Genomic DNA, 23,917 nt, shown 5'->3' with positions numbered 1-23,917 from the left:
TGTGGACTCTCCGGTGTGTCCGTGTCTCTCGTACCGGTGAGCCCGGCACTGGGCGCGGCTCTGCGGCCGTGGCCTCAGCGCCCGCAGCCCAGGACACCGCGAGCCTTCGTTGTGGCGCTTGGTCGCCTTGGTACCCGGCAGGGCCGCCTGCCCCTCGTGAGCTCCTTGGGGAGACAGCCGGCGGGATTTGTGTGGTGACCGCGCGTTGGTGACGGAGCCTCCTTCTCCTCTTCCCGCCTCGGTCTGGGTGCTCGCTCGCACCTCTGGTGCCCTTAGAGTGCTGCTCGGTCGCTTATTTCTCTAGTCAATGCCCATTATTAACACAGCGAACTGTGTGACTTGTAACGTGCTGTGTTGTTGCATGTGAATGTTTTATAAATTTACACAAAGTTTATAAATATCTACAGAGAGTGGAAACAAAACGAAGAATGGGGCTTTTTCAGGAGACTGGCGTTTGCGAGATAATGTTGACCTATGGGACCGGAGTTGAAAACCTGACTGTTCTAAAGATGGGTTCTTAGTTGTTAGCGGTGGGCTGTCGGTGCAAGGGGATGCGTGGGCACCCGCGGAGCGGCACGCCGCCGGCTGGCACCGGGGCCCTGCCCGTCCTCCCCGGCACCTTCTGCGCCAGGAGGAGCGATCCGAGATTCACCATCACGCTTCCCATCTCGTCAGACCCCGCGCAGCAGTGAGTAACAGCACACCAGAACAAAACCGAACCCCCCCTCCCAGCAGTTTTTGATTGGTGTTGCTGAAGCCGTTCTCTTGGGTAATTCGTGTCTGCAGCTCTGCGTTGCCGTATCTGAAGGCAGCTGCCTTCTCTTCTGCAGATGTAGCTGCCGAGCTTTGACAGGCAACCGCTAACCCCTGCATGCATGGGCTTCTCTTGAATCTGTCTTAATAAACACGTTCTTATGACAGCAATCTTTGCAACTAAGAACTTAATCTTAGGTGATGACTCATGGCAAATTTCCTATCATCTCTAAAACAGGGAAGCATTTTCTTGGCTCGATTTGTTTTTGCTCCTGGCATACAGAACATTGCTGTTAAGTGTCTTTGTGCTACCGAAGGTGACGTGTCTGTGACCGAGGGCGCCCTGTGTGTTCCAGGGCTTCACTCCGTCCGTCCTGTGCCTGCCAGCCTAGCGCAGCCGTGGGGGAGCTCCAGTGCCGGCAGTGTGACGGCAGCCGGGGAGGTTTTACCTGTCCTGGCGCTCCTTTGCTCCCTGGGGCGTTGTATGTGCGTGCTGCATGTGATTGCAATAACAATGAGTTCTTGGTACCCAAAATCCCGGTGTGAGGTGGAGAGGAAATGGGTCTCTGTCTGTGGTCCCCTGTCCAGGCGCTGTCTGCAGGACGTGAGGCTGCAGGGCCTGTTCCCGCCTCCTGTAACGGGGACCAACCCGCCACAAAGCGGTCTGACGCCCTTTTGGGCGGCAAACGGGGGAGACGACCTTTTTGTTAATTGGCTGTAGTTGAGTGAGTCAGCTCTTGATGTTGTCTGACAAGTGTCAGAGCTGACGCACGCTGTAATTCCTATCTGTATGGGCTGGAGTGCAGAAGCAGCTTGAGCCTGCCCGCAAAAGCGGCGTTAATATAGCCGTGAAGGGCTGCGGAATACCGAGTTCTGTTCACACGCTGGTTTAAGTGTGTCAGCGCGTTGGGTGTCCGTGTGCAGGTGCTGGCAGCGGGGCCGGTGTGAGGGGAGCCGGACGGGGCCGGTTCCGGCCGGTTCTGGCCGGTTCTGCAGCCGTCCCGGCACAGGTAACAGCCGAGCCCGCCAGCAGCGCCGAGCGCCTCGGAAAAGTGTGTTTAACAAGGGCCAAAACACCCAACAGTGAGAGAAACGGCCCTGCGAACAGCAAGTCAGAGAAACAGCACGGAAAATTATGGGATGAGCCTCCATTTTGTTTGGGTAGCTAATTGTAAAATGTGGAGAAATGCTGGCCCTTGGTTTTCAAGGGTGCTGGGCGGGCAGGGTTATTGCTTGTGGAACAGCCCAGTACTTGGAAATCGGAGCCTGAGGGAAGTCTGTGAGGGAAGGAGCGGCTGGTTTTTCAGAGCAAGGCGAAGCGCTCGGCGGGGCAGACGTGGGGCGGACGTGGGGGCGCTCGGTGGGGCGGACGTGGGCACGCGGAGGGGCAGCAGGGCGCTGTGGAGATGGGCGCTCGTGTGACTGTTTGCAGGGCCTCACAAAGGCTGCACGGGCAGTCTGGCCCTTTTTTACCTGCCTTGTGAATGTGATAACACGTTGGATGTAGTTTCTGACTACACGTAGTTTTGTGTGAGGAGGAGCTGTGTTTAAACAGCAGGTGTCAGTACCCTGGTCGGCCCGCGGCCGCTGTGGCGGGAGCAGCTGGCCGGGCCCGCGGCGGGCGCTCGCGTCCATCAGGAGTTCTCGTGTGTTGATGGCGCGGGTTCCCGGGTGCCGGCTGGCCGCGGTGTTCGGTTCGGGCCGTGCACCACGCTGGAAGCGCGGCCCCGTGTGCGGCGTGGCGGCGCTGCTGGGGCCGGTCCCGGAGGACGGCGCTCGCCTGGCCCCGCCGGGCCGGCTGCACTCGCCTCACTGCCGCGGGCTCAGAGCTGTGCTCTCCATTGTGCAGTGGTAATTAATTTTTAATTAAGTAGGTTTCCTGGGGCACCCGCAAATGTTGGTTTCTAGGAACTTTTGACAGCTCCTGGTTCCTGCCCAATCCAGGAGGAGGTCTTAATTCACCTGTTTCACGTGACTGAATCATCCATAGGAACTGGTTTTGCGAAGTGGCTTTCTTCGGTAGCGAAGTTCGCGTTGTGTCCGTCTGCAGGAGGACAAGAGCTCTCTGTGAAGACACAAGTGAGGCTGTCGGCAGCCGCTGTGTGCCGCGCTGCAATCGCGCTGCTGGGAGCCCTGGCGTCGGTGATGTTCACTGTTATGTTTTCTACGCTCTTGCTTCTTGGTGCTCTCTCACCTATGGTATTGTTTCCTGGGCTGGGGGGGGGCTGAATGCTGCTGAAATAGAGGAGCAATCTCTGTGAAACCTGTTTGCCCTGGGTAAGGATTTCATATAGGAAGGAGGTGAAATAGCTAGAAAAATAACCTTCCTCCCAGCCTGTGAGGGTATTCTTTGCTTTCCTACTTCATGTTGCACAAAAAAGATCAATGGATATTTTTAGATAAAAGACAGGTAGCTCCTTATTTCGCACTGAAAACCTCATACTTAACAGACTGTCCTGAGTTTAAATTTCCTTTTAAGTCTGAATTCAGGATTTTTTAATCTGAGGTTGTTGGAAGTCTGGCCTTCACAGTGATCTCTACCCGCTAACTCAACCTAAATTAGCAAGAAAACAATGTGCTTCTCTAAGTTTAAGTTTTACCTCAGTAACTGAAGAGTAGCATCAGACTTGTGGCCAGAGGATTCCGAAGTTTCTGATGTAATTAGCTCACTACTCTTATTATGCACATGACCAACTTGGTCTCTTTTGAACCTGGCTAATTCCCTAACCACACAGAATTCCACGGACTAATGCTACATTTCCTTTGCTTTTTGCTCTTGTCAGATTCCGTCCAGCTGTGGTGTCAGGGTTGTGACCTGCGGCGCTGCTGGGAGCGCCGGCCGCGGCCGGGCTGGCGGCGTGGCTGCGAGCGGGCTTCCCGAGGGCGAGGTGGCAGAGCACACCCGCCACGCCAGCTCTGCCTTTGCTGAGACAGCTAAGCCACCTCCAGGCTGGTCCTGTGCAATGGCTCCTCGTGTCCCATCTGCCGCGAGCGGCGGTGGCAGCAGCGGGCCCGTCGCGGTGGTGGCCCCGGGCCGCGCGGAGCCTGGCGAGGACAAGGCCTGCCCCCGGCCTCTGCCTCAGCTGCTCCTTCCTCTTGCCTCCAGCTCTTCTGTGAAGCAGCACAAGCACTTGCGAGGCTTTGTGGGAGCTGGATGAAGGACGTAGGCTGGCTTCGTGACCGCAGGCTGCAGGAAGGCAGGCTGACGGCACATTTAAGCCCAGCTCATCTCCCCCGTTCCACGGCTGGTGTTGCTGGCAGGGGAGCGCAGGGCCGGGAGCGGTGCTGGCTGAGCCGCTCCAGTAGTCCTCCGCGGTGGCCTCTGCTGGTGAGAGCCGGGCAAGCCTGCTCTGAGCACAGGTCGGGTGCTGCCTGTGGTGAGCTCCTCTGTTCCAAAACTCACATGTCATTAAGTTTGTTTGTTTTTCCTGCTGGATTTTAGAACTTAGGGTATTTTGGCGTGTAAAGCAGCATAGGACCCTAAATCACTGCCCCGTGACACAGGTCTGGGGCCGATGTACGCAGGTCCTCTGTTAGAGTTCATTTACCTTTGCCTCACACTCACAAGAAGTGGCCTCAAGGAAGATGACAAAATACATATGTTTACACTTCCATCTATTTTATAAGAGCAAAAGTACCTTTTTTTTTTTTCCAGGTGTTTAGTAAAACTGGGCTTTTTTATGCTCTGACAGTTTTCCAATGCAGGGAAAATGCAAAAGGAATCTGGTGGTGTTCCTCTGTGTTAGAGAACAGCGTTCTAAAGGAACAACCTGGGAAGGTGGAGGCGCTGTAGGTGGAGCTTGGTACATAGTTTTACCTCCCTCTTTCACCCACGGGCACTTGTTTGCAGCTGTCTGTGATGTGAGTCATTATCTCTAGCAGCTCTTTGAATAGCACCAGATGAGGTGTGCGGCGTTCCTTGGAAAGTGCCCTAGGAGGACAGTGCGAGACCCGCGGAGTGGCTCTGGGATTTGGTGCGGAGGGTGAGGCGTTAGGATGCCCGGGCTTTTCAGTGAAGGCTAAGGTAAGGTGTTCTGTTCCTGAAGCACATGTTCCTTTATTCCAGCGTGGTTAGTCACTTCGGCTTTGCTTTAGTCACCTCACATGACACTGGTATAATGGTGAAAGCCAAATCTCGGTTCTCTGAGAAAAACCTGTAATGGATGTGAGGTGGTACAGACAGGAAGGTGAACCCCAGGAGGCTCCTGCTAGGTAACGAGCAGTGAGCGAATGCAGACGATATGCTGGGAAGCGTTCCCTGGTCGTTAATTTCTGTATTTCATTGTACTTCTGTGTTCTTACAAGGACAGGAATGGGGAAATTCACCGGGGAAGATGGTTATTGGGATCAAAATGATCGTGTCTCTAAGAGATATTCTGCCTTATAGTGTTTTTGTTACTCTTCACGAAGCTTTGGTAGAAGTACCTCTATTACTCTAACCTTATTTGGTGATGTGCATTTTGAGCTTTGTATCTATCATTGCTTAGAACGTAAAAGTCATTTTTTGGGCTCTCCTGAGTGTGTGCACACACCGTTTTGTCTCTACGTACGTTTAAATGATTCTGTAAAACATTTTTGGGTTCAGGGAAATCTCTTTTGCCAAGTCCAATCTGTTTCTGCCCTGCGGGTAATTGCTGTTCGTGGGGCTCCTGTCATTTTATGGGGACTCATTGCGCTGAATATTTTTGAAGATGGTGTGTTTTGCTAAATCATGTTTTTGAAGGCTTATTGGCTGTGAAGGTGCGTCTGTGGTTGTTCGCAGAGAGACAGTCTGCACGTTTACCCGAGTGCCCTGTTGGGAGGACTTACATTCATAGGAAGTGCTGGGCGTGCAAAGCCAGTTCCGGTACCGTTACACATCTGTTTCTGTGTCTGTACCGTAGGTGCCTGTACAAATATTGTGCATGGCTGGTAGCACTGAAAAGCTTGAAGATGGAGGCCTTTCTCACAGTCTTGTGTGGTTCCCCGGACAGCGCCTCCCGGCCTGGTGGGCCCTTTGCCTGCCCATCTGGGAGATGCCGCTTGGGGGGCACCAATCTCAGCGTGAAACAAACCCTGGACTTTGCTTTGTCTTGTGCCTCTTAACAAATTGTGCTGCTATTTTCTAACCTTTACAGTGTCTTGGTGAGAATAAATATTACCCGCTCTAAGACTGGGGTAACATAAATACGTTAATTAAAAAGCAAAGCAGGCAGGTGAGTTCTGGCAGGTTGAACTGCACGGTGTCCCTCTCCCTGCACGTTTTCCTTCTCTCATATGAGAGCGGCAGGCTGGTGAGGAGGGGATGAGCCCTGGAAGCCCTGCAGAGCGTCCTCGGGTTTCGGTGCAGCGGTGCAGGACGGCAGCGGTTCCCGGCACGGTGTGCGTGTTCTCCTCGCGGCTCCTGGGAGGCCGGGCCCCCCGGGGCTGCGCGCGCCCCGCTCTGCGCACCGCGGGCCTGGGGGGCCGCTGGCACGGGGGCAGCCGAGGGGGCGCGCCTGCCTTCCTCGCAGCAGCAGGGTCGGCATCTGCTGCCTTTGACACAACAGGGCTGTTTTGAGATCTGGAGTTGGCCTCCGTGTGACGAGCTTGGCGTGCGCGCACTGGCACAACGAGGGATACTAAATTTTATATTTGGGGGGGCGGTTTCAGCTTTTAACGTAAAAATAGAGCAGTGTAGGGCTTAGTAATTTCATTGTTCTTTCACGTATGCCTGTGCTTTCCACCCTCTGAATTTGTGGCTTAAAATAAATAAACAATACGTTGGGCCGCTGGCAAAAGCTATTTTGAGAGGTGCTTTCTAAGCTGTTTCAGGAGCGTATAGCAACGCAGTTCCAGACTCAGCGAACAAATAGGAAGCTGTTCATGCGCCCCAGTTTCGCAGCATCAGGATAAGAACTTGTAAAGGATGCTGATCTGTTTGCATGTGGTTTCTTTCCTTCTTTTCAGGGTTATCGATTCATCAGTGCTTTCTGTTGTCCTCCGTGAGAAGAAAAGCTGGACGCTTGCCTTCTCAAGCTGACATTCAAATGAAAGATAATTATAGATCTGCAATTATTTGAGCTTTAAGAAAATACCAAATACTGAGTTGACAAAACCATGGCAAGTGGACAGTTCTGAATGTGTGAGGGGCTTCAGAAGGCCAGGAAAGGATCTCTTCAGACCTCGGATTCGGGGTTTTTCAATGGCTGTTGCTCTGCCCAGCTCTGCACCAACTTGTGGTTATGATTAGCATAACTTTTCTTAACATCGTTTTTTTGGGATTGCCGTTTGTTCTCCCAAGAGCTGTAAGCAGCTCCACGTGCTGCTGATCTGAGCAGGCGTCGGCACTCGCTTCAGGTTTAGGCAGTCACGTCAGGATAGATGAGGTTATTGGTTTTGATCAGTTGGGGATTTTGTAAGGAGGAATATTGTAGACAGGTGTTCATCTCCCATTCGTCTCCAGTCACTAATGTGGTAATGACTGAATAAATACTGAATATATCTGCCGACTTGTGATGTTAGTGAGAGATGACGTTGTCGCGTATGAGAACGAAGGCACTCAAGCCTGTAGCCCCTCAGCCTGGCAGCGTGGCTGTGCTTCTCTCCTTCCCCGCGCCTGGAGGGCCCCCAGCCCTTGTTGTGTTGTTGCCTTCCATTCCCAGTGGCTCAGGCTGCCTTTGTGGGCGTGCTTTCTGCAGTGCTTTTACCCTCTTCCCGAGACCAACCTGGCTCTTTTTCGGAAAGCTACAGCGACTTTTCCAAGCAGATTCCAAAGGCGTTAGCTGCACATGTCGGATACATGGTGCCATCTACGTGAACTGCAGGGCTTCCTCTGCTTTCCAACCAAAACGACTGTGTTGTGTGATTCCACGTTCCTCAGCTGCCCCGCTATGAACCAGCAGTGGCTGGAGGCACACTGCTGCTCCCAAGGAACTGAGGAACTAATTTCTCTATTTCCTGCTTATTTTTAGAGCACAATGAAAGCATTCATACATCACTTGTACGTGTGCTTACCAGGGGCCATAGGGGGTTTTAAATAACAACTTCTTCAGGAGCGAATCTGCCTACCTTATACAAATCCAGAAGCCGTACTTCATTTTAGTGCCCTGCCTCTCCTTCTTTTAATCCAGCAATTGCAGGGTGAAAAATAGGAGGCAAGCGCAGCCTCGAAGTGATGGAGTCTGCTTTCTGTGCACAAAAGTTCTCTCTGACTGTTGTTTTTGATGGGTACTCTCAGCAGGTGTCTCACTGATTGTGTCTTCTGTGGTCTGGATCGTCAGGATTTCCTTTCCTCAAGACTTGTACAAGTAAAGCTGTTAGACAGGAATCTGCTGTTCTCTCCTGCCTGCTGGAGATTTCATTCCATTTGCTCCTATGCTCACTTTTCCAGTGATTTGTTTGAACAGATCAGGTGCTATATTTTGTTCTTATGCAAAAGTTCCTCAATTTTACTGATGCTCGTGTTGTTGTCTAATAAATCTCCCATGTCAGTAGCAGTTTCAGCTTGCAAAGGTGCCCTGTTGATCTAGAACAGTTGCTTTTCGATGGGACTTCGGGGTGCAGTTGGCCGTTGTAGAGTTCCTTCTGTGCCCCTGCTGCTGCTGTGATGGTTAGTGGCTGTTCTCTGCCATGCTTTTGCTATTTTGTGTTGCTGCTGGAGTTATATTCTTGATCGTGGATCTGCTGCTTTCATTCTTTTGCCATTCTGGGATGTCTTCACCAGTTTGCTCAGCGCTTCGACTTTGCTCTTCGGGAAGTCTCAGCTAGTCCGTTGGCTTTTACTTTTGTGCCTCGCTTAGTGTTTCCTCACAGGTGGTTTGATCGCAGGAGCTTCCGTGGTGTCACTGACAGAGCAGACAACAGGCGTGAGATTTCCAGCTGATGAGATTTCTTACTAATCAGAAGTTAGGGACCGGCATTGTTCTGCAGTGTTAACCTGTATCTCAGTGCTAGGCACTCAAATGTTATTTTAGCTGTTGCTGGATGTCTCTGTGGTTGGTACTGGCTGCTGTACTGGGCAGATTGTAGCTGTTGCTGGATGTCTCTGTGGTTGGTACTGGCTGCTGTGCTGGGCAGATTGTAGCTGTTGCTGGATGTCTCTGTGGTTGGTACTGGCTGCTGTGCTGGGCAGCTGGAGCGGCTGGAGACAGGGGACTCTGCATTTTCCAGCAGCAGCAGCTGCTTTGTTTTGCCTGGTCCCCGTGGAACGGAGTCTGGCTGCGCTTGTGTCTGTGTGACCGAGCGCTGCCGGCGCTGAGAAGCACCAAGGCTCCGCGGAAGGTGGCGCGGGAGCTCCGAGGGAGCGCGGGCTGGAGTTCCGAATCCAGGCTCAGACCTGGGAGCTGCGCTGGTACTGACAGTGGAATGGATGCTTTCATCCTTTCCCGTTTTAACTGGATACAGTACGTGCATGCTCAGTTAGTGCTGAAGCTCTAGATCTGCCTGGCCTCTGCAGGGCTAGAGCCTGCAGGAGAGATACCTGACTCATCCCATTTGTCTTAGGGGTTTTTTTTAAGATCTGTTGATTTAGAAGCAATTTCTTTTGCTGTATTTCAGTATAATTTGGACACGAACTTCACTGAAATGAGATGTGATGGAACCCTGTCCCCAGTGGGACTGGCAGAAACCTGTAAGCGGTCACGTTTGCACTAAGACCTTCCTTTGAGCTGATGAAGGTGGGAACACAGCTTTCTCCAGAGAAAGATGTAGCTCAAGGGGACTGACTGAAGGGCTTTCCTGAGCATTTGGCTTCTGTAGTATCACTTGAACAAAGAACTAGTGTGTGTGCTGCCTGAAAAGAAGTTTCAGTGTGTGTTTTGTCTGGACACAGAAGATACCCGGGTTCTCGATTCTGGAAGCCTGTCTGGTTTAGCCCTTTCCATGCCTCACTGTGGTTACCAGGATCCTGTATCCTAATGAAGAAGGTGTACCTGATTACCTGTACGTTTTGCTGGGTTAATGAGACAAGCAACCCAACAGACTACAGCAATATTTATTTATGGCTAATTCCAAGTGGAGAAGAAAACTTAGGAATTCAGCGTTCTGTGGTTTCTGATACTGATGTCCTCTTATTTTGTGATGGCGTGGACAGGAATTGTGTGTGGTTATAGCTGAGGTAACTGAGCTCTTAGGGGACGAGGCCTGGACGGTGGCCGAGCCGCTGTCTGTGCCGCCGCTGCCTTTTGCCCACCTCTGCTCCTGCAGCTTTCACGCGGGCGTCCCAGCCCCTGGGCCGCGTCGGCAGTTCAGGGCACAGCGAGCACTTCCAGCCCTCAGATGTGTTCAGGCGGCTGCAGCTCCCAGAGTTGTGAATGAAACGCTCAGTTGAGCAGTGTGTACAGCAGATAACTTAAACATCCTTTTCTGTAAGCTGTCGTCAAATCGCATCACTCACAGCTTCTGGGTAGGAAACCATAGTGGTAAATCTCAGGTCTTGTTTCTTTGTTTTGTTTCCATATGTTCTGTTTAACAGTTTTATTTGTTTTCTTTTGAAATGATCATTGCTATCCAAAAAGCTAAAAGCAAAGCCAGAAACCCAAGCTGGCAGTGCCTTTTACGTGGCCTAAATGTATTAGTGGATGCATTATTTGCAAGGGTTTTGAACCCGCAGGGGCACACGGAGCCCTGGAGCCCTCGGTGGCAGCGAGCGCAGGCCCGTGCCAGCCAGGGACGCGGCTCAGGTGGCTTTAATGCTGTGGTTGGTATTTAATTGAGCACGTTCAAAAACGTGTTTTAGCTATTTCAGTAGCATATTACAGTTAGGAGGTTTCACTGCAAACTCTTTCACTAGAAGCGTTTGGAGCTGCTATTGTTATCCAATTAAATGACAAATTCATACTGAAATGATATTTGGCTGTAAAATTATATTCCCATTAAATATGACATCTTCTTTTGCAGTGACCCGTATGTGAAACTTTCCCTGTATGTAGCAGATGAGAACAGAGAACTCGCTCTTGTGCAGACAAAAACTATCAAAAAGGTATGTATATACCCTTCTTATTCCAGTTTTTTGGAGTTACTAAGAATATTGGAACATGATTCTGTAACAACAGAACGCTTATTTACCTTGCAAAGGCTAGGTGGGAGGGATAAAATCAGCGTAGCTGCAAGCTCATTTTCTTATTTAATGAAAAACCTGTAATAGTGTAGGAATTTTGGACCAGTGGTGCTGGGGGCTGAGACTTCAGAGTCTCGGATGGGCAGCTGCTCTTCCCTGGGCAGAGCTCTGGGCGGCAGAGGCCTGACCAGCCGCGTGCCCTGGACGCTCTGTGCGTTTGCTTTCATGGGCTTGTTTGCCAATGTATGCTTAGGATCCTTGAAGATAATGGCTTGCTGCAAAAGAACCGCTTAGACAGGCGCAGGTCCTGCAGGCTTGTTGGTTGTGTGCCGGCGGCGTGGGAGCTGGCGGGCGGGCCTGAGGAGGGCGGGGGGGTTTCGTCTCCCACCGTGGCTCGGTGGGCGGGAGGATTTTGGTGTGGGGTAGAGAGAGTCGGGGTGAGCCCCAGAGGTCCCTCCACCCTCAGCCGGTGTGTGACTCGTGGGTGAAGCTCAGGACGGCGCGGGAAGGCGCGGGAGCCCTGCGCCTCCAGGGGAAGGTCTTGGAAGCAAGTCCGTGCCGTGGGGACAGGAGATGGGAACGGCGGCGTGGCGATGGACTCTGCTTTGCCCGTGCTGCCTAGGAAACGCAGGTGACCGCAACTTGAGGTTTAGGCAATTTCTGACTACTTCTTTTTTAAAATTAATTAACCTAATTTTTGAAATTAATTTTAAAATTCTTATTGCCCTTATTTGAAAGGGTGTTGCTGGTACAAAAGCGTGATTACTAAAGACATGGCATGTTTGCCTCCTACGCATTTCAAATGTAATGGCTACAGCACAGAAAGTTGTGAGGGGTTGAAATGAGAGCATTGGATTGGAAATAATAATATAATTATTACTGCTAACAATAATAATCACAAGGTTGTAACATTACTGCTCATCTTACCGGCTTTGGAGAATAATAAAGCTGCTGAGAAGAGCACCATCAATTTAAAAAAGAGTAGTAAAGGTGTGGAAGTGATGTATGGATTGTATGGAGGAAGAGAGGAGCTCACGGAGCTTCGTGCTGCCCTAGGAAGACCTAGGGAGTGGAGGCGGAGGGCCGGGATGACGGTGTGTTGCTGGGATTGCATCTGCCTTTTGCACTGGTTCTTGTAACTGTCACGTAAAGCCTGGGCTTTCTCAGTCCTGTCCAGAACAGTGGTGTTAACTCAGCCCTTGGAAAGTTGTAGTCATTTCTGTTTTCTCAAAGCGATGTTCTTCCTATGCAATTTCCAATCTCTGGTTATTTCATAAACAACAAACATCTTTAACACATCTTGATTTGGGGTTAAAATCATTAATCAAAATACATTGAGCAAAACCAGTCCCAGGAGTGACTGTGGCAGACAGCGCCAGTTATGGCGCCCAGCTCTGTCACTTGTGACCTGGCAGTGTCTGACCCTTCACTAGTGTCTCGTTTCTCTCCTGGTGCAGTACCTGGCAGTGTCTGACCCTTCATTAGTGTCTCGTTTCCCTCCCCATGCAGTACCTGGCAGTGTCTGACCCTTCACTAGTGTCTCGTTTCTCTCCCCGTGCAGTACCTGGCAGTGTCTGACCCTTCACTAGTGTCTCGTTTCTCTCCCGGTGCGGTTTTGCTCAGTCGGGGTGGGTCCTGCGTGTCTGTGTCGAGCAGCGTGGCCGGGAGGGACTGCCTTTGCCCTGTACCTTGCCTTTTCCATCACCTCTGCTTCCTCGCCCTGGCAAGCCCGCGCGTTCAGCAGGCGGGATCCGAGCGGCGCTGGGTGGCTGAGCCTTGTGATTTACCTCCCTCCACACGCTGCCATCCACCCGGGAAACCTGCCGGCTGCCGCGTGTCTCCTGCTGCAGCTGGCTCGGCATGCTCCACAGAAATGCTCTTTCTTCTGTCTGCAGCAGACAAAGCCGCGTGTGCTGTTTGCTGCCTTGGTCCTGTGAAACGCTTACTGGGGTTGTAAAATTCCTGCTGCTCAGCTTGTGACTTCGCGTGCCAGTGCTTTCACAAGGCTGGATGAAGCTCCCTCCAGGTTCCTGAGCTCTGGACATGTCACTGCTGCATCGGTTGTGACAACTTCTGTCTTCGTACCGATCCCTCTCAGTTATTTGTCACGTTAAACGTAATTTCCTGTATCGAAATATGCGTAGCCTCCCTGTTGAGCTTCATTGCTTAGAAGCATCATTTCTTTTTGTGTTTTCCTTTTATTGGTATGGTTGAAAGCCCTTGGTTTGTTCTAATATCCTGTGGAAGATCTAACTCAGCGTGACTCTTGGCAGTTCTTTATCTGAGCAGCACTTGCCCTTTTTAGGATGTAACTTTTTGCTGGTGAGGCGTTTTGTTGTTGTTTCCGTGCTAATACCCTCTCTGAAGCTATTTGTGCTCTTATTTCTGGAGCCTCTCGTCCCACGGCTTTCTTCTGGCTCGGGTGCTGGTGTTAGTGGGTTGGCCTGACCTGCTGCTTGATTGACTTGGAAAGGCGGAAGAGATTTCTGCCGCTTTACCAGAGCATTTCCCCAAGTCGAGTATGTGCTACAATGTGCGTTGGTGGCTAAGCAGCATTGGAAGCGAGTGCATCATTGCTGGACAGTGGTGTCCTCCGGTCTAGCGCGAGCCCGTGCCTCGTTTGTTCAGTCGCAGGGGGGCTGTCTGGCCACTGCCAGCCATGGCTGATGAGAGAGGGGCACGGGAACGGGAGCTGGGGGGCGGCCGTTCGCGGCGCGCGCGGCTCCTCACAGCCGGCACGCCGGGGCCGTGTGGCGCTGCCCTTTCCTTTGGTCCTTTGCAGCTGTGCGGAGCAAATAACCTTTCCCCTTGGTCTTTTTCTGTTTAATTTACGGTATAAATCTGCCCAGATTTGTGTGGCCCTAAAGTTGAACGTGGGTTTTAAAAAAAACACCTTTTTTTCATCTGGGTGTCAATGAACCTTGAAAATGAAACGGGTCTTCAGGTTTTGTTTCTATAGGTTCTCCGTGATTTGCCTTTTACTCGTAGAGTCCTATTTGTACTTACCATCTATTTTAGGATCATCTGACTCCAATATCCTCCCGCGTTTAGTTTACTGGATAGAGCATTTCTAAATAATTTGATGGCGTTGTTTTTGACGTAATCGTTTCTCCTGTTTTCCCAGAGCACTGTCACTTGCACGCACAGTTTGGAGATTACAGAGTGGTAAGCGTAAGGAAATGCTGGTGTGTAAACATATCTATTTCTTTTACAGACGCTGAATCCGAAATGGAATGAAGAATTTTATTTTAGAGTAAGTTTCTCTTTACTTGCAATTACTATTTTAATGTGTACAGTTGAGCACATGGCGTTTTGAAGGATGGGAAGAAGCTTATTTATTGTGTTTTCATTAGAAAATGCTTGTCCTGGTGTAACTGCTCCTCAGTTTCTGTAGCGATGGAATGGTCAGCAGAGGCTGGCCTGAGGTTAGCCTAGAAATGGGCAGTTTCACAATTAGGGGTTTTATTTGGAGCGTGTTTCCCGTGGTTTTGAAAGGGTCGCACAGTGGTGACTGGTCGGGGTTATTTCCAAGAGCTATCATGGAGAGAAAACAGTAGAGAAGGAAGACAGACAAGGATTGCTCTTGGCCTTTATGTTACTTAGCAAAAAGGTCAAAATATGACTTTTTATTTTTAATTAACTTCAGTCTTTCCAGATCTTGCGTACAATGAAAACCAAGTGACAGCTAGAACTGAGTGATTTTTATCACACCAAGAAAATAATTTTAAATGTTTGGAAGTGTAAAGGAGGGGTTAAAATAGCGATTATCAAACCCAACGTAATATAAGTGAGCAGGACTATACCAACTTTATTTAGTTGCTGACCATATTTGTGGAAGGAAGAATGGCTGAATTTCAGTGCAGCCGTGGCTGTCACAAAAGCCTAGGTGGCATTTCAGTGATCCCAACCAGCCGCCTGAGGAGACGTGCCCCGTGCATTGTTTCAAACGGCGGGTTAGGATCTAGCGACCGCCTGTATGGCTGGCGGGATCTCTCAGGCCATTGCCACCAGTATCATGGTTAGTACACCCGTCTTTTCAGGTTTAAGTGGAATTTTTATTTTTAAATAAAAGAAATACTTCTAAAACATGTTAAAAATGCCAACCAATAGTGTGAATATAGAACAGAGTGCATCCTTCTTCGCGTGTCGCAGTCGTCTGATTTTCCCCAAGCTGGGGAGTACGCTGCCGCCCCACAGAACTGTCCGCCCCTTGTGGAATGGTAGTTCTGCATTTTCTTAATTAAACGAGTTGGACCTGGTAACCTGGATTACAAAGTTTTCTGAGACAACACATCAAATACTCTAGAACTTTTTCTTGTTTAATGGTGGCTGTTTTGTCTTCCTCGAGAGTTCTCTGTTTATTTTGTTCCTCTTCAGTGTTTGTCTTTCTGTTTAAATTCACCTCAATGCCAGTGATTTTGTGGAGATGTGTTTGCTGGCTTCGCGTGTCGGAGACTCGTGTGGGGTTTTGCAGAGGCACATGTGGTGAATGTGCTGGCGTTGGGCACGGTGGATGAGACGTGTAGTGTGAGCTGCCGGGCTGGCCCAGCTGCACCGGGGTTAGAAACAAACCAAGTGTGCTGGTGCTGCAGTGGAAGCACAACCAGGGATTTACATAAACCCGTTAGTCCTGTTCTGTTTGCCGTGGTTGGCCACTGTGTGAACTAGTACCCGTGTTTTGTTATCATCAAGCTGATGAACCTGCAGTGACATTATTTGAATTCTCTCCTAGGTGAACCCAACCAACCATCGTCTCCTGTTTGAAGTGTTTGATGAGAACAGATTGGTGAGTGCTTGTCTTGCTTGTGTTCCGCTCATCACGAGGTCCGTGTAACACAGCTGATGAACGTATAGCACATCTCAAAGGGCTGTGTTTGGCTGGCGTTAACAAGTGTGCTAAGAAATGCAGATAGAAGCACAAAAAGCATCTGCATTTGGGACTGATGGCCAGAACATGCTCCACAAAAGCAGCACCGTGCTGGGTCAGACCAGAGTGGTCCTTCCTACCTGGGTGTCTGGGCACCGAAAACCTCACCGTGTTCTTCCTTGGGCCTCTCCAGTGCAAACTGGCAGGGTCTTGACCTTTTTTAGTTACTCAAAAGCAGCTACTTCACCCCCATCATGTTTTTAATACTTGTGCATTCTTGTTTGGGCTGCGCTTACCCGCGCTGCGCCTAATACCCAACATGTGCTTGTATGGAGGCTTGAGGTAATGGCAGAATGATGCTCTCTGCTACGTTTTCAGTTCTCTGCCTCCTAGCGCCCAGCATGTTGTTGGCATGGTTAGTCTTAACTTAATTTGTCAGAGGCAGTAGCTCTTCTAGAGGTGTCTCCCAACATCTGAGTGCTGCTTGCGTTTGCTGTGATTAAGTAGAGAAGATTTTCACACAGCCGTACGTGCAATAAGTGCTGCTGTCATTCTGAACATGTTGGGTTCAATATGCCAGTGCAGTGGCGTACGGGGGAGTGACTCTTTTGGGTTTGTCTTTTGAAAGTTGTAACACCGTCTCGTTGTTTATGAGATCAGTGTTACATCTGCTTGGTTGGGCACAGCGCAGTCTCATTTGCTTCGTAAAGACTAGGATCATCAGTGTTGTAGAGAAGCTTTTACTCACAAATCCCAGTATGGAAACATCTGACTTCAAAACCTCCGCTCTTTCCTCTGCCTTCCTGTTAAATGTAGAGCGAGGAGAACCATACAAGCTGTCACCTTCTGGGTGAAAAAACCCCAGCCAAACAACAAACCCAACTTACAGCCAAATGATCGTATCCTTCTTTAGGAAGGAAGTAATTCGGTAAATCTGGGACTGTATTTATGGTGGGCTGACTGAACGTGTTTATGGACATAAAGTGATGGTTCTGAGCGCCCTGCGGGCTGAGGCAGCGGGTCCTGTGGCAAATGGCCGTCAGGCTGTGTTTACTGAATGAGGAGGCACTGAACTGGTTCTTTTGGCTTATTGTCAATACTTGCATGGTTTTTATCCCAAGAACTTTGTTTCCTCTTGGTGTTCTCCAGTTATCAAAGCGCTTTCTGGTTTGCCGTACGCCCTTTCCTTTCTACGCCCCAGTCAAAACAGAGAACGTGCAAAACGTGATGCAGGCTTCACCTTTGGTGCAAAGAGACCGCGGCCTTGGATGATAGGTTTTGTCTGAAAAATAAGCTAAAATAATATCAGCGCCTCTGCTTCCACAAGTGAAGTACGGTACTGTTGCTCTGTAGAAGCTATTCATGCTTTTCATGTTGTTGGCTCATAGTCCACTTAAAACAATTGGGGATTGTGTGGTCTGTTGGCAGTTCTATGGTTTTAAGCTTCCATTTCTCTTGTGATTGGTCATTTTCTGTCTTTTGAAAACAAGCTCCTTGCAAACAGAGGTTGAAACGTGTAGAATAAAATATTGGCGCTCCACCTACAAATTTCCAGAGCCGTGGACGAGGCGTAGGCTCTCAGGTTCTCCCAGGGCACGAGCGCCCATGCGCCCCGGTGCACGCTCCTAGTGTGTGTGAGCCAGCGCTGTTGTGAGCACCCTTCACACGCTCCTGCGTCGCCCCGTTGGGGAGTTTGGTGTGCGCTGGGGTGCACCCTGCCTGCCTGCGCTCCGAGCTCTCCGGCTCCGGCGCGGCGTCGCCGCGTTTCCGCGCTGGCAGTAGCGCTCTGGCGAGGGCTGAGCTTGCCCCTGGAGCCTGGCCAGCAACGGGCAGAGTTTCGGAGCGCCGTTGAGACAAACCGGTGCAAAACGACATGCAACACCCGTCTCCGCTTTTCGCTCGTCTTTACTGCCTGGTAAAACTGAAAAAGAAACTGTAGCTCCTGCCATCTTGCACTTTTCTGCTGCTTCTTTTGTGTGAGAACTCTTTGCCATGTGTACGATTGCTTTGTTTTAATTTTTAATTCTCAGAAGGGGCTGCGCAGGGCAGCGTAGGTTAGATTGCCTTTGTAGGGACAGTGTGAAAGTTGCGGCTTTTTAAAGGCAAGAAGTTCATTGCTTAGCCATGTTCTGGGCAGAGTTAAAATTGAAAGCGTAACTGCGCTATATTTATTCGTGTTCTGCCATGACAGCTTAGTGCTGTAACACACCCCAAAACGTTAAGCTTGAAATAATTTTTCTCCTTTGCATGTGAGTTGCCTTACAGTCCTGACACTGGATCGCGGCGCTTTTGTGGCAGTTGAATCTTTGCGGGGGTGCCGTATGCAAATGCGCGGCGGTTCAGATTTATAGCGGTGCGGAGCCCCGGGCAGCTGCGCCAGCTCTCCCGCTGGGGCCGGCCGCTGATGGAAAGGGAGCAGCTGGGAAGGTGCCGTGTCAGGCACCCCCTGCGCGCCCCCGGGGCCGCTGCGGCGGGGAGCCCTCCGGCCTCGTGACCGGCCCCGCCGCCCGGCCTGCCCGGCCGCTCGCTGCTCAGCCCCAGCCATGCCTGGAATGCCGCTCGCCACTTGGGCTATTTCTGCTATCTGTCGCTCTCAGGGCTGCAGCGCTAACGGTTTGGCAGATGGGACACTTTCTCTTGGAGTTTATGTCTTTGGTTTTTAACTTCTGGCAGTGCCTGAATTGTTGCTGTTCTCCCTCTCCTTTTCTTCTCTCTGTAAAACCATGGCCCATCGGCTGCGGTTTCATTTTGGCTCTGGGCGAAGCAACACGGCCCCCGAATCGGAGATCCTCGACCGGGAGAGAGAAGATGACTTTTTCATGGCATTCCACACTCTGCCGAGAAGGCACAGTCCGCACGCTTTCTCCCGACACGGGGCGGATTACGGTGGCGGCGGCGATTTGCAAGAAGTGGGCTCCTTGAAGAGGAGCACGTCCATGTTTATTCCCCAGCTGCTGAACAGCGTGGATGTGCGTCCCACGAGGAGCTCGTCGATGCAGATCTCCCTCCAGCGCAAGACTGCGAACGGCTGCGCGGACGAGTGCGCAGCGCTGGAGTCTCCGGAGGAGACAGCTCCTGGTGAGCTCTCGGGCTTGGGGGAGCGTTACGCGTCCCCTGGGGAAACCCATTCTTCTGCCAGCAGTCCAGAGGTGAGCCCTGAGAGCTCTGCACCCAGGCTGACGGAAGACTTAGGGCAACAGATTAACGGAACTGTTTGCTGTAATCGCAGAATATTTTGTACTATTCCTTCTAATAACCAGAGTGAGGATGCTTCATCAGCTGCCCAAGGAGCCGAGGCAAATGAAGCAGCTTCAGGCTTAAACATAAGCGGTGTGAGGATTCAGCATCGGGCTTCAAGCGCAGATGTGCCTCAGGTGACGCTGCTCCCCTTTGGTAGCGAGGCCCAAAACAGCGCTCCTGCCCCCGAGCCCCGGCGTTGGTCTCTGCAGCACGTGCCAGATATGTCAGCAAATTCAGGGAAAAAGTTGTTTGTTCTCCAGTTACAGCAGCCGCAGACAAGCGGTACGAGTGCGGGAGGAGAATATAACTTTGGTTTTACTGGAACAAAAGGGGACAGGTTGGTCAGGTACCCTCGCATACGGCTGGAAAGGAGCACTTCCTACCCTGTCCAGCCACCGACCGGAGAAACGAGCCCCGCGGATGACGGCTTGGATTCGGAACCACATGGGAACTGCAGGAACGGGTCAGAAGTGCCTAGGAGCGATTCGGTAGAGCGGATTGCTCAGGGGCAGGGCTGCCTGTTTAAAATCAGACCGGATCAAAACACGAGGCAGCAGCACTTCAGAATCCTTGTCACCCGCGGTCCCGAAGAGCAAGGCCGGGTGGTCGGTCAGGAGGAGCGTGGCAGCCCTGGCCCCGCAGCCACCGGCGCCGCAGTAAGTATGTGAAACACAACTGCAAAGGGTCTGCGCTTGGCGCAGCTGCGGCACGTCCATTGTTAGCGCTAGAATGTTCTGCATTTCTCTGGGGCAAGCACAATCATCTCTGTTTCTAATCTAACCCAACTTTGCTCTCAGTTATCATTACATCCAGTGTAATATTTTGAGATCCTAATGTCACACGTTTCTTAATTCGGCGTTACATCAGCTGGAAAGATTTTGAAAATCAAAACATTCGAGCGGCAAATTAAGTGTTCGTGTTAATTTAGTTGGCTGAGACCTCGCTGCGTGAATTTTTGCTGCGCTCTGTTTTTAAAAACAAATACTTTCACACCTTCTGAGTATAATGTACACACGTGTGCCTCCACTCGGCTTTAAAATGTGTGTGCTAATGCAATAGTAGCTAAGTAGCTAAGTAGAAGGCTTACGGTAACTCCAATCAGGATATTGACTTAACAGATAAGGTACCAAGAAGTTAGGAAAAAAATCTTACAATTGTGATTTTTTTGCCTTGTGGAAATGAAAGCCGTGCCCCGTTTTTGTGTGCCGCGAGCTGGGCACAGCTCGCTAAAGCGTCGTGTTTGTGTTTGCCGTGGGTTTGCTTTAGGATGACAAATTAACCTGGTTTTTCTTTGTTATAACGGGAGAAGATTGATGGTTTGTGGTTTTAAGCCACTTTTTACAAGACCGGAGTAGGAATGAAACTTCGGGGTTTAGTCATTTGCTTAAATAGCTTTACAGTGCAACTGAACACCGCCCACTCGAGTTCCCCAGCCGGTGCTGCTGTATATAGCATAGCAAGCGCTCCGTCTCCAGCTGTGAGAACAGGCTCGCCAGGAGGGGCTTTTGGTGTTGGTTGCCTGTGTGTTGTGCGCGTTGGTTCCGCGAAGCGCGGCACAGACAGACGGACAGGCAGCCGGCAGCTTTCTGTGCGGGGCTGGGAGTTGCCAGGTTATCCAGTGGAACCTTCCTTTTAGCTCTTCAGTAGGCGTTGTGAGGGGAAAATCACAAAGTATCCCTAAACCTGTATTGAAAGCAAAGTGACATGGAAGTAATCCCCGGGCAGCGCCGGTTTCGCTTGGGTCTCTGGAAGGCAGCCGCCTTGTGAGGGAGCGCGTTGGATCTTTCCTGCCAGCCCGAGAACGTTGCAGCAGGAGAATCTGAAATGCAGAAACTGCACGGATGATCGCCTTCATTTGACTTTCGTGTATGCAGCGCAGTATGTTACGTGTTCTCGTCCTAAAACGAATCTAAATCTCGTACTAAAAATGAAATGGGGAAAAAAAAGTGTCTTTTTTTCCTTTCCTGTTTCTTACGCTGTTCCTTTCCAGTAACAGCGGTTCATGGCGGAGCAGCAGCACCCGTTACACAGGTAGCTGCAGGGTGTCCGACCTCGTCCCAGAGCCCCGGGGCTTCCCAGGTCTGCGTGACCTGCGGAGATGAGCCCTGTCTCTGCAGCCCAACGTCACCTCTTTGCTCTCCAGTGCAGGACCTGTTCCCGTGCCCAGGACGTACCGCAGTGTGTCCAGGGGAGCATCAGGAAACTGTTCCTGCGCGCTCCTAGTTTCAGTCAGCATGTGAAGCGGATTTGGTCAGCCGGGAGGCACGGCGGTCGCGGGGGCGCTCAGCCCACGTGGTGCCGGCAAAGGGCGATGGTGGTGCAGAGAGTTTCAGAAGCGAGGAATTAACTGAAATGTAAAACATGTCTCGTGCTGGTTTCTCATATTTGAAGTAAGCCCAGAAACCTTGTGGGTAGAGGTGATTGGCTGGGCCAGATGCCACAGGACGTGGGGAATGAAAGCATTTTGGTGAGAGATCTGCTCTATTTTGTCTACATATAAAACATTCTTTAGTGAGGTACATTTTTAATCCATCGCACAGAGGTTTGTTTGGAGGACCTGTGGTGCCAAGCAAGGCTGTGCCGGAAATATTTGTTCCATGAAGCTGAGGGGAAAGTTGCCATGTTGTATAGTTGTCAGCCCGTGGAAGCAGCTTGTGCGTGTCTGGTGGGACCGGGCAGGGCCGGGAGCGGCAGCTGCCGCGGCCTCGCTTGTCTGGAGGGCGAGCGCGAGCGGCGGCCGCGGTGCGGCTCTGCCCGCTCTTTGTGACCTCGCGAATAGCTGCTGTTTCAGACAAGCGCTTTGGGGCGAGCGGGGTGGATTTCGTTACGGGTCGTTCTAGAACATGAACTAGGAGCTTATGTCCGGTTGTGAAAAATTTCATTTGGAAGCCTGGTTACAGATTCTTTTGGCCACTATGATATTGGATGTGTAATGCAATAGGCTGCTGTGGCGTATGACAAATACTCACGCTGTTTATAATTTGGGTCTGTGAGTGCATAGCTGTATTTGCGGGAAACACTTCAGAAATCTCATGTATTGGACAACTGTTTGAGTCCCGACAAAGGCATCTTTGTTGTGATAGAAATACAAAGTGCCCTAGCAAAATGTTATGGTAGTAGGGCTGACTTAGTTACACAGACGTGGCAGCTCTTAGCTCTGCAAGTCTACGTTTCTCACAATGCAGCTTTTCTGTTCCTTCCTTAGAAAGAATTGTAGAATAAGTGCTTCTGTGAAAGCACGGAGAGTCGCTGTGCTCCTGAGGCGCCAGCTGGGAGCGGGGCGGGCAGGGCTGGCGCAGGCACGACCGGCGTCGCGGGGGACCCGGGCTCCGCGTAGCGCAGGGCCCGGAGCAGGCGACGGTGGCGCCTCCGCCGCGCGCCCAGTCGCTGGAGGTGGCTTCTGTGCACAGCGCTCGTCGGCACAAGGAGAACTCGTGGAAAGCTTTGAAGGTGAAATAAACTGAAAAGGGATTTTTTTCCCAGTTGTTCAACCAACCATTGCGAGAGTTCATTACTTTCAGGTTAGTTAATGCAGCCCACAGAGAGAGGTGTCAGTTTTCTCTTTCAGTGTTGCTCTTCTTGCCCACTCCTGTGGCCGCTCACCAGCCTGTCCTTGTTTAACAGCTTTCATCCCCTTTAACCAGCCCCCATGCTCATACTTCTTTACAACTTGAGCTGGAAGTGTGGTGCTTTTGGATTGGAAAAAAGGTTAATTGCTTCTCTTAGAACTTCTGTACCACCTATAAATGTCTGACAACTCCAAAGAATAAACAGAACTGGGACAAATCCTGTTCCTAAGGAATGTGGCTATAACTGCCTCTCCTGTTTTTATCTGGATGGTGAAGTGTGTTGGAAGCAGCAGTCATTCCATTGAGATCAAACATGCAGAGTGAAAATACGCTTGGCATTAGAGCCTTCCCTGCTGTCTGTCTGTCCATCCGTGCAAGCATCGTGGTGCTTACCTGAGCAGATGCCATAAACTGCCTTATTGGTACTTTTGGTGTTGGACAGGCGATGCTGATGGTCGCACTGACCCGCTGCCGTGTCTCCTGTGTTTGGGTGATGCTGACGGGTGGTCGCACTGACCCGCTGCCGTGTCTCCTGTGTTTGGGTGATGCTGACGGGTGGTCGCACTGACCCGCTGCCGTGTCTCCTGTGTTTGGGTGATGCTGACGATCACACTGACCCGCTGCCGTGTCTCCCAGGTTTCGGTGATGCTGACGGGTGGTCACACTGACCCGCTGCCGTGTCTCCTGTGTTTGGATGATGCTGATGGTCGCACTGACCCGCTGCCGTGTCTCCTGTGTTTGGGTGATGCTGATGGTCACACTGACCCGCTGCCGTGTCTCCTGTGTTTGGGTGATGCTGACGGGTGGTCGCACTGACCCGCTGCCGTGTCTCCTGTGTTTGGGTGATGCTGACGGTCACACTGACCCGCTGCCGTGTCCCCTGTGCCAGCAGCGTCGCTGAGTGCAGCACAGCGCTCTCCATGCGGCGGAGCAACAACAGCTGTAGTGCTGGTGGTTTATTTGGTAGCCTTCGTTATACCGGGAGCATATCCTTGCAAATGTAGCGGTCTCGTAACGCAGCAGTGTCAGACGCAAGCGTGTCTCGGCGGTCTCTGCAGGGACAGCCGCAGCAGCTCCCGTGCCCGCGGCAGAGGCGCCGGCGGTCAGGGCTCTTGTGTGCTGCACCGTGGGCTTGTCTTTGATAGCGCACATGTCCAAGTTTGGAGACCTACTTTGGAGGCTGCTGTCTGGACTCTAATAGGCATTTCTAGCGCATAATTCATGTTGTCCTCAGCTTGACGTTTAAAATAGCTCCAATGAATAGTGCTCTGAATTTCCTGCCTCTCCCTTGCTGTACCAGAAGTGCAGATGGCTATCGAGAAACCTGCTCTGTGCAGATAAGGGCCTTGTTGACATCTGCAGGTAGATGTGATGAATTCCAGCCCTCTGGGCTGTAGGTTTCCTGTCAAGGACAAATCAGTTTTCCTTCCGTCCCATCTCCTCAACTAACCCGCTCTGGGTCGCGCTGAG

The 23,917-nt window shown here is 51.2% G+C and overlaps 1 protein-coding gene across 11 annotated transcripts in view; it reads left to right on the top strand.

The window, feature by feature from the left end:
- The window catches only part of LOC102092327 (E3 ubiquitin-protein ligase NEDD4-like), a 122,222-nt gene that overhangs the window by 32,858 nt on the left and 65,447 nt on the right, over positions 1 to 23,917 (top strand). For 5 of the 11 annotated variants that reach the window (XM_065044516.1, XM_065044517.1, XM_065044520.1 and 2 more), the window contains exons 3-5: positions 10,612 to 10,693; positions 13,986 to 14,024; positions 15,504 to 15,557. In XM_065044516.1, the coding sequence (XP_064900588.1) occupies positions 10,612 to 10,693; positions 13,986 to 14,024; positions 15,504 to 15,557 (175 nt within the window). Of the gene's footprint in view, positions 1 to 10,611; positions 10,694 to 13,985; positions 14,025 to 15,503; positions 15,558 to 15,594; positions 19,535 to 23,917 lie in introns of those variants that run through there. The other 6 variants (XM_065044512.1, XM_065044511.1, XM_065044519.1 and 3 more) reach the window with 5 other exon arrangements.

Source organism: Columba livia, chromosome W (genome assembly GCF_036013475.1).
Source record: "Columba livia isolate bColLiv1 breed racing homer chromosome W, bColLiv1.pat.W.v2, whole genome shotgun sequence".
Lineage (NCBI taxonomy): Eukaryota > Metazoa > Chordata > Aves > Columbiformes > Columbidae > Columba > Columba livia.
The sequence above is the reverse complement of the archived record's forward strand: the minus strand, read 5'-3'. Positions and strand labels throughout refer to the sequence as shown.